This window comes from Gekko japonicus, unplaced genomic scaffold, assembly GCF_001447785.1.
Source record: "Gekko japonicus isolate JY-2015 unplaced genomic scaffold, Gekko_japonicus_V1.1 scaffold142, whole genome shotgun sequence".
Taxonomy (NCBI): Eukaryota; Metazoa; Chordata; class Lepidosauria; order Squamata; family Gekkonidae; genus Gekko; species Gekko japonicus.
Window position 1 is genome coordinate 299625 of NW_015174848.1, and position 9240 is coordinate 308864.

Genomic DNA, 9240 nt, shown 5'->3' on the forward strand with positions numbered 1-9240 from the left:
AGCAGGAAACTGGAGAAATGAGAGCATCAAAAAGGAGCATGAGAGAGAAAGCCAGTGTGTGTGCTGGACTCGATTTGGTCTCGTTTACAGTTGAGGCCTGGAAATTTCCTGGAATTACAATTAAGCTCCAGGGTGTAAGCTTTCAAGAGTCAAAGCTATCTTCATCAGACATGAGGCCACAAAGAGAGCTTTAACTCTCAAACAGTTAAGCACATCAGAAGTGCCCTGCTGGGTCAGACCAGGGAGGGTCCATCTAGTCCAGCATCCTGTCTCACACAGTGGCCTCAACCAGTTCCTCTGGAGGGCCAACAACAGGGCAGAGAGGCCGAGGCCTTCTCCTGAGAAGAACACCAGAAGAGCCCTGCTGGGTCAGACCAGTGAAGGTCCATCTAGTCCAGCATCCTGTCTCACATAGTGGCCTCAACCAGTTCCTCTGGAGGGCCAACAACAGGGCAGAGAGGCCGAGGCCTGCCCCTGAGAAGGACATCAGAAGAAGAGCCCTGCTGGATCAGACCAGGAAGGGTCCATCTAGTCCAGCATCCTGTCCCAGAGTGGCCTCAACCAGTTCCTCTGGAGGGCCAGCAACAGGGCAGAGAGGCCGAGGCCTTCCCCTGAGAAGAACCTCAGAAGAGCCCTGCTGGATCAGACCAGTGAGGGTCCACCTAGCCAACCAGTTCCTCTGGAAACATGACATAGAGCCCAAGGCCTTCCTAAGAACATAAGAAGAGCCCTGCTGGAGCCGTGGGGGGGTCTATCCAGTCCAGCCGCCTGTCTCACACAGGGGCCAGCCAGTTCCTCTGGAGGGCCAGTAACAGGGCAGAGAGGCCGAGGCCTTCCCCTGAGAAGAACATCAGAAGAAGAGCCCTGCTGGATCAGACCAGGGAGGGTCCATCTAGTCCAGCATTGTACACATATTAGAAGATAATACGGATATCTATGACCATATACCGTACAAAGATCACAAATGTTTTAAAGTTTTAGAATTTTAAGGTTTTACTGTTTAAGCTCGACTTTTATCACAATTTTTTTTTTAAAAAAGAAGAAGAAGAAGAGCCCAGGTAGATCAGACCAGTGGCCCGTCTAGTCCGGCATCCCATCTCACACAGTGGCCAAACAGTTCCTTTGAGTCAGAAGGTCCACTGGTGGGGCCAGAACTCTAGAAGCCCTCCCACTCTTCCCCCCCCCAGCACCAATGGCCAATGGCCCATCCAGTTCAACACTCTGTGTCCCACAGTGCCCAAAACCCAGGGGCCACCACGAACGCCACTCGCTGGAGCCCCCCCACTCTTCCCCCCTCAAGCACCAAGAGGACAGAGCATCCCTTGCCCCAGACATAAGAACATAAGAGAAGCCATGTTGGATCCGGCCAGTAGCCCATCCAGTCCAACATTCTTGTCACACAGTGGCCAAAAATACCAGGGGCCATCAGGAGGTCCACCAGCAGGGCCCATTGCAAACTATCATCCTGCCAAGCCCATAGTCTGCTCTTACCGACACCTGCCCCCTCAACAATGTCCCATTCCAAACCTACGGCAAAGGGAGACATGGTGGCACAATAACTGACTGACCCTGGGATGAGCAAAACCTCAGTGAAGAGCACTGGCATGCGTGTGGGGAGAGATTTAATGTGCAACATGGGGGGGGTGAGTGGAAGGGGGAGCCGAGCAACGCTCCCTCTAAGCTGTGGAGTCTTGTGAGCAAAAATTCTACTTTTTGAGCTACTGGCATTAAAGTTGTGAGCAAGTGATTTGGCTTCTGCATAAAGTAGTTTGCTCTGGAGCCATCCTTCCTGAGCTAAGACAAAAATGTGTGAGCCGGAGGCTAAAAAAACTGTGAGCTAGCTCACACTAACTCAGCTTAGAGGGAACACTGGTTAGGGCCAATGGTCCTTCTAAGCTGTGGAGTCTTGTGAGCAGAAATTCTGCCTTGTGAGCTACCGGCATTAAAAGTTGTGACCGAGCGATTTGGCTACTATATAAATCAGTTTGCTCTGGGGCCCTCCTTCCTGAGCGAAGGCAAAAAATGTGTCAGCCGGAGGCTAAAAAACTGAGCTAGCTCAGACTAACTCAGCTTAGAGGGAACACTTGAACGGAGTCCTTCCCTGGCCAGTTTCCATGTTAAGTTGCTATTTTTATACCTGGCCTTTCTTATTTATTCATACTTCAGATCTATGGATCGCCCGGTCCCTGAGTTCACAGGGACTACTTTGTGAGCTACTGGCATTAAAGAGGTGAGCAGGTGATTTGGCTACTGCATAAATTAGTTTGCTCTGGAGCCCTCCTTCCTGAGCTAAGACAAAAATGTGTGAGCTGGAGGCTAAAAAAACTATGACCTAGCTCACACTAACTCAGCTTAGGGGGAACACTGCTTCTAACCCCTTGATAAAAATGCTCTTCTGAACATTTCAGTCTGGGAACCGCAAATTACGGGGGGAAGTTTACTCCCCAGACTTTAAAAATCAGTGCGGGCATTACCATTAGCTACCTTAAACTTAGAACCTGGCTCTATCTTAAGGCGTCAACCAATGAACAAACACAGTCGGAGAATGGAAAGGGAGGGGAATGGATGCAAGAATTTCTGCTGATGTTAATATAGTCACCAGAACCTGGGATCGCTGAATCCAACTGATTTGCATTACCTTCGGGACAAACAGAAAGAGACTGTTCCGCGCCCAAAGGTTTATCTGATGGAGTCCACTGGCACGGGATCATAAGGGTGGACATTTGCTTAGGTGGGTTTATACGGAGACTAGACCAGTGCTTGGAGGACGGCTCCATCGGCAGCTCTACGCCATTGCAGCTACATGAGACATCTGAGAACAGAGTTCTGCAAAGAGCAATGGGTGGCTCAACAGGTAGAGAAAGAGATACTTTTCTCCCTTTCTCACAATACAAGAACTCGTGGGCACTCCATGAAATTGCTGAGCGGTCGGGTTAGAACGGATCAAAGGAAGTCTTCTTCACCCAAAGAGTGATCAACGCATGGGATTCACTGCCACAGGAGGTGGTGGTGGCTACAAGCATGGACGGCTTCAAAAGAGAATTAGATGAGCATATGGAGCAGAGGTCCATCAGTGGCTATTAGCCACAAGGTATAGATAGGGGCTCTGGGGCAAGTGATGCTCTGTCTTCTTGGTGCTTGGGGGGGGGGGTCAACAGTGGGAGGGCCCCACTGATGGACCTCCTGATGGCACCTGGTATTTCTGGCCATTGTATGACAGAGTGTTGGACTAAATGGGCCATTGGCCTGATCCAACATTGGCTTCCCTGATGTTCTTATGGATAAACATATGGAGCAGAGATCCATCAGTGGTATAGGTATAGCCACAAGCTCTAGATAAGAACTCTCGGTCTGGGGGAAGGGATTCTTTGTTTTCTTGGTGCTGGGGGGGGGGGGTCAACAGTGGGAGGGCTTCTAATGTCCTGGTCCCACTGGTGGACCTCCTGAGGGCACCTGGTATTTTTGGCCACTGTGTGACAGAGTGTTGGACTAGATGGGCCTTTGGCCTGATCCAACATTGGCGTCTCTTATGTTCTTATGCTCACTTTATGAGCTTCCCGCAGGCATCCATGACCGTGAGGAAAGGCACCCTTCACTACCCAAAGGAGTCTCAGAGCGGCTCACAATCTCCTTTCCCTTCCCCTCCCCACACCAGTTTGGTGTCGTGGTTAAGTGCGCGGACTCTAATCTGGGAGAACTGGGTTTGATTCCCCACTCCTCCACTTGCACCTAGCTGGATGACCTTGGGCAAGCCACAGTTCTGTCAGAGCTGTCCTTGAAAAAAGAGCACTTTCTGTCAGAGCTCTCTCAGCCCCACCTACCTCACAGGGTGTCTGTTGTGGGGAGGGGAAGGGAAAGGAGTTTGTAAGCCGCTCTGAGACTCCCTTGGGTAGTGAAGGGTGGGGTATAAATCCAATCTCTTCTCTTCTAAGTGGGGCTGAGAGAGCTCTTTCAAGCACTGCTCCTGAGAGAACAGCTCTGAGAGGACTTGTGACTGACCCAGGGTCATGCCAGCAGCTACACGTGGAGTAGTGGGGAATCAAACCCGGCTCTCCCAGATTAGAGTCTGGGCTCCTAACCACTACACCAAATCTGAAACGGAACCGAAAGAAGCCTGGTAACAAAACATAAGCAATAACCTCTCAGTAGCCAGACATGTTAAGCAACACAGAAATTACGCTGCAGGACCGCACTTACAGCAACAGAAAAACACAGTAGCATAACCCACAGTCCATATCCCTCTACTGAAACATCTATCTGAGCCTTTTCATTACCGTACAGTAAAAAAAAAAGCCTTCCTGAACAGTAGAGATGAGACATATCAGGAATGAGAAATGGGAAAGAGGGTCACACGATGAAGTAAACACGATGAGGGGGGTATCAGGTCCGAGGGCATTCTAAGAACCAGACTTAAAAACACAACACAAGACCAGAACAGAACTCCCATCTGGTTGCAACAGAAGCATGTTGGGCATCCAAGGAAGCTCTAGAGATGTGAAGGCCTGGAAAAAACCCGGAAAAATTTTGGGGAAAACCCTGTTTTTTCCCTGAAGCCTTTTTTGTTTTTTTCCGAAAACTTTGTAGGTTTGCGGCTTGCAGATACACCCCTGGACGGCAGACTCAAGATTGCAACAGCACAGACATTTTGATGCAATAATTCAGAGCAAGAGGTGTCAGTTATTGGCCATTTTTAAATAAGCAGAACATTGCAAGCATGCTAATGTTTTAAACATGTTTTTATTTTAAGTTTAAAAAAACACCCTTTGTGTTTGTGTCCTTTATAAAGTGTATACAAATGAGTTTGACACCCCTGTCCTAACCACGGGACCCCCTAACCACGGGACCCCCCTAACCACGGGACCTCGACGGGACCGCGAGGGGATGCCTGATTGCACAGATTGCCCCCCCCCCCGCGATATCCGGCCCGTGTGCCCGGGGCCAATATAAAGTAAAATATTTCGTTGGTCTTAAAGGTTTATTGTAAATCCCATTTTGTTGACTATACTGACTCTCTCTGTGTAACCCGCCTTGGGTCCCTGAGAGAAAGGTGGACTCCAAATAAAATAAAGAACCAATAATGCCCCCTCTTGAAACCCTCTGAACCCCAGCAACGGGTGAACAAGATTTCCGTTTGCTTACCAGACACGCACACACAGAGAAAATACTTTTCCCTGTTTATTTTGCCACTTGATTATAAATTCCAAGATTCATTTTCCAGTGTTGCAGATCTGGCAACACTGAATTCGTATGCACAGGCTTTTTATAATAAACTGGTTCCAGAAACACAACAAAGTTTGAGTCCAGCGGCACCTTTAAGACCAATGAAGTTTAATTCTGAGTATAAGCTTTCGTGTACAGGCACCCAGAATTAAACTTTTTATTATTATTATTTATTGGATGACATCAATCGCCCCAGCTCAGCTTACGCCAGGTTCTGGGCAATGTACAAAAGACGGCATAATACCATAAAATATACAAACATTAAAATTCAATGTACATCTCAATTACAATGTAAAGCAAAATATTTCATTGGTCTTAAGGGTGCCACTGGACTCACACTTTGTTCTATTGCGGGGGTGTCGAACTCATTTGTTACGAGGGCCAGATCTGACACAAACGAGACCTTGTCTGGCCGGGCCATGTGTGTCATAAAATGTAATGTCAAGTAGCAGAGACATAAACTTTATAAAGGACAAAAGAAGAAGAAGAGGAGATTGGATTTATACCCCACCCTTCACTACCCAAGGGAGTCTCAGAGCGGCTTACAAACTTCCTTCCCTTCCCCTCCCCACAACAGACACCCTGTGAGGTAGGTGGGGCTGAGAGAGCTCTGACAGAAACTGTTCTTTCTCAAGAACAGCTCTTATCAGAAGTATGGGTTGCCCAAGGTCATCCAGCCAGGTGCAAGTGGAGGAGTGGGGAATCAAACCCGGGTCACCCAGATTAGAGTCCGCGCACTTAACCACTACACCAAACTGGCTCTCACTACAAACACAAAGATTTTTTTTTACTTAAAATAAAAACTTGCTTAAAACATTAGCCCTGTAAGCTGCAAACCTACTTATGATTTATTGACATTCACCGCAGAGAGTGAGAGAGTCTGGAGAAGCAAGCGATGATGCAGCAGCAGAAGCAGAAGATGGCCAATTCCACTGTGGGCCTGATGGAAGCCCTCCAAGGGGGAGGGCCTCATCCGGCCCCCGGGCCGCGTGTTTGACACCCCTGTTCTATTGCTCCAGACCAACACGGCAACCCACCCGAATCTGATTCCAGCAATACTGTTCCTTTTGCGACACAATACCTCCCTGACCACAGGGATTCCCGAGACTTTACTTAGAGGAGGATGCTGCCGAACGGGGCGTCAACGCAGCAGCAGTGAAGAAAGCGAAAAAACAAAGACAGAATGGTAAGAAAATTGTCTGATGCGGAAATCTATCTTTCTTCCGGCATGATTTGATTAAAGTGTCCACCAAGGTCAGACCAAGCACGAACGTTTCAACACGGAATCAAAGTCCACGTTAACAAATATTTGGTAGCCGTAAACAAGGTGGCTGAACGGGGGAAAGTATCCGTGACCCTCTTCTTTTAACACTAAACAGGGGTTTCCAACAGAAATAAAGAACGATGGCGGGGAAACTGTTCTGGATTAAATGATACAAAATAAAACGCCTCATTTTAGAAACATGTGAATTTATTCACAGCATCCTCAAAACCTAGCCTAACCTTCTCCCCTAGTAGACACGTTTTCCAGTTTCTTGCCTCCAAAAGTGTCCCCGTTCTGCAAACTTCTCACGTGGCAGAATAAGTAATTCTCAAGACTTATACAAACCCTACAACCAGGGGTCATTTCCTGCGGGAGCGCACAGGAGAGGAGCTCCGGCAGTAAAGAGCCCAGGGGGCGGGCACATGCAACAAGCCCCGCCCCCTGCTCCCAGCAGCCCTCAGTCAGAGCAAGAAGCAGCCAGGTAAATTGCAGAGCCCCCACCCACCCAGGTCCCCGGCCCAAAACAGTCCAGTGGCACCTTTAAGACCAAGTTTTATTCAGGTACGAGCTCTCCCTCCTCTGCGAGGGACAGATCTGCACATTCTCCCCCCCCCCCATAACGAGCAATCCAAAACAGTCCAGTGGAGCCTGAGCAGTGGGTTTCGCCTTCTGACACACGTCCGGTGAGGTCAGGGGGTGTGGCATATGCAAATAAGTTATGCTAATGAGTGATGCTAATGAGCTCCTGCACCTCTGTTTCTACGAAATGACCCCTGCCTACGACCACACTGTAAGGTCATCCAGTAAATCCATACTGCAGACGGAGCGGAGAGCCCGAAGAGATTGCGGCTGCCTGGCATCACCTACTGAATTCGTAGCCGAGTCAAGACGTCAAGCCAGGGACCTCCCAACCCATCACTCAGGTTCTTAGTATTCTGCAGGAACTTCATGTAGTATTACGGTCCACACCACACTGTGGGTTACCTCTTATGGTTGTAAGAGTTGGGAAACCCAGATTCAAATCCACTGCTCAGCCACAAAGCTCACTGGATGACCCTGGGCCAGTGACCCTCTTGGCCTCACCTACCTCGCAGGGTTGTAGTGAGGATAAAATAGAGGAAGCGAGAATCTAGTACAGCACACTGAGCTTCTGGGAGGAAGAAGAGGAGACTGGATTTATACCATACCCTTCACTACCCGAAGGAGTCTCAGAGCAGCTTACAATCTCCTTTCCCTTCCCCACAACAGACACCCTGGGAGCAGTGTTCCCTCTAAGCTGAGTTAGTGTGAGCTAGCTCACAGTTTTTTAGCCTCCGGCTCACACATTTCTGTCTCCGCTCAGGAAGGAGGGCTCTAAAGCAAACTATGCAGAAGCCAAATCGCTCGGTCACAACTTTAACGCCAGTAGCTCACCAGGCAGCATTTCTGCTCACAAGACTCCACAGCTTAGAAGGACCATTGGCCCTAACCAGTGTTCCCTCTGAGCTGAGTTAGTGTGAGCTAGCTCACATTTTTTTAGCCTCCGGCTCACACATTTTTGTCTCCGCTCAGGAAGGGTGGCTCTAAAGCAAACTACTTTATGCAGAAGCCAAATCGCTCGGTCACAACTTTTAATGCCGGTAGCTCACAAGGCAGGATTTATGTTCACAAGACTCCACAGTTTAGAAGGACCATTGGCCCTAACCAGTGTTCCCTCTAAGCTGAGTGTGAGCCAGTGCACAGTTTTCTAGCCTCCGGCTCACCCATTTCTGTCTTAGCCCAGGAAGGAGGGCTCCAGAGCAGTGTTCCCTCTAAGCTGAGTGTGAGCCAGTGCACAGTTTTCTAGCCTCCGGCTCACCCATTTCTGTCTTAGCCCAGGAAGGAGGGCTCCAGAGCAGTGTTCCCTCTAAGCTGAGTGTGAGCCAGTGCACAGTTTTCTAGCCTCCGGCTCACCCATTTCTGTCTTAGCCCAGGAAGGAGGGCTCCAGAGCAGTGTTCCCTCTAAGCTGAGTGTGAGCCAGTGCACAGTTTTCTAGCCTCCGGCTCACCCATTTCTGTCTTAGCCCAGGAAGGAGGGCTCCAGAGCAGTGTTCCCTCTAAGCTGAGTGTGAGCCAGTGCACAGTTTTCTAGCCTCCGGCTCACCCATTTCTGTCTTAGCCCAGGAAGGAGGTCTCCAGAGCAATGTTCCCTCTAAGCTGAGTGTGAGCCAGTGCACAGTTTTCTAGCCTCCGGCTCACCCATTTCTGTCTTAGCCCACGAAGGAGGGCTCCAGAGCAGTGTTCCCTCTAAGCCGAGTGTGTGTGAGCCAGCTCAACAGTTTTTTACACACTTTTGTCTCCGCTCAGGAAGGAGGGCTCCGGAGCACTGTTCCCTCTAAGCTGAGTGTGAGCCAGCTCACAGTTTTCTAGCCTCCGGCTCACACATTTTTGTCTCCGCTCAGGAAGGAGGGCTCCAGAGCAGTGTTCCCTCTCAGCTGAGGAAGTGTGAGCCAGCTCAAGAGTTTTCTGCACACTTTTGTCTCCGCTCAGGAAGGAGGGCTCCGGAGCAAAGTAGTTTACGCAGCAGCCCAATCGCCCGCTCGCAACTTTTAACACCAGGAGCTGACAAAGTAGGGTTTCTGCTCACAGGACTCCACCGCTTAGAGGGAGCCCCGCACCCACAGACCCCCCCCCACAGACGCCCCTCAAGTAGCCCCCCATGTCAATCCCCCTCCCCAACCTCCAGTCCTGTCACTCTGCAACCACCCCCAATTAACCACCCTGGTTAATTAACCCCC

General features: G+C 49.7%; 1 protein-coding gene across 1 annotated transcript in view; it reads right to left on the minus strand.

Moving 5' to 3' along the window:
- Positions 1-1546, minus strand: part of ARNT (aryl hydrocarbon receptor nuclear translocator) — a 69168-nt gene extending 67622 nt beyond the window's left edge. The window contains exon 1 of the mRNA XM_015424493.1: positions 1492-1546. Coding sequence (XP_015279979.1) covers positions 1492-1546 — 55 coding nt within the window. The remainder of the gene's footprint in view (positions 1-1491) is intronic.
- Between the last annotated feature and the right edge of the window lie 7694 nt (positions 1547-9240).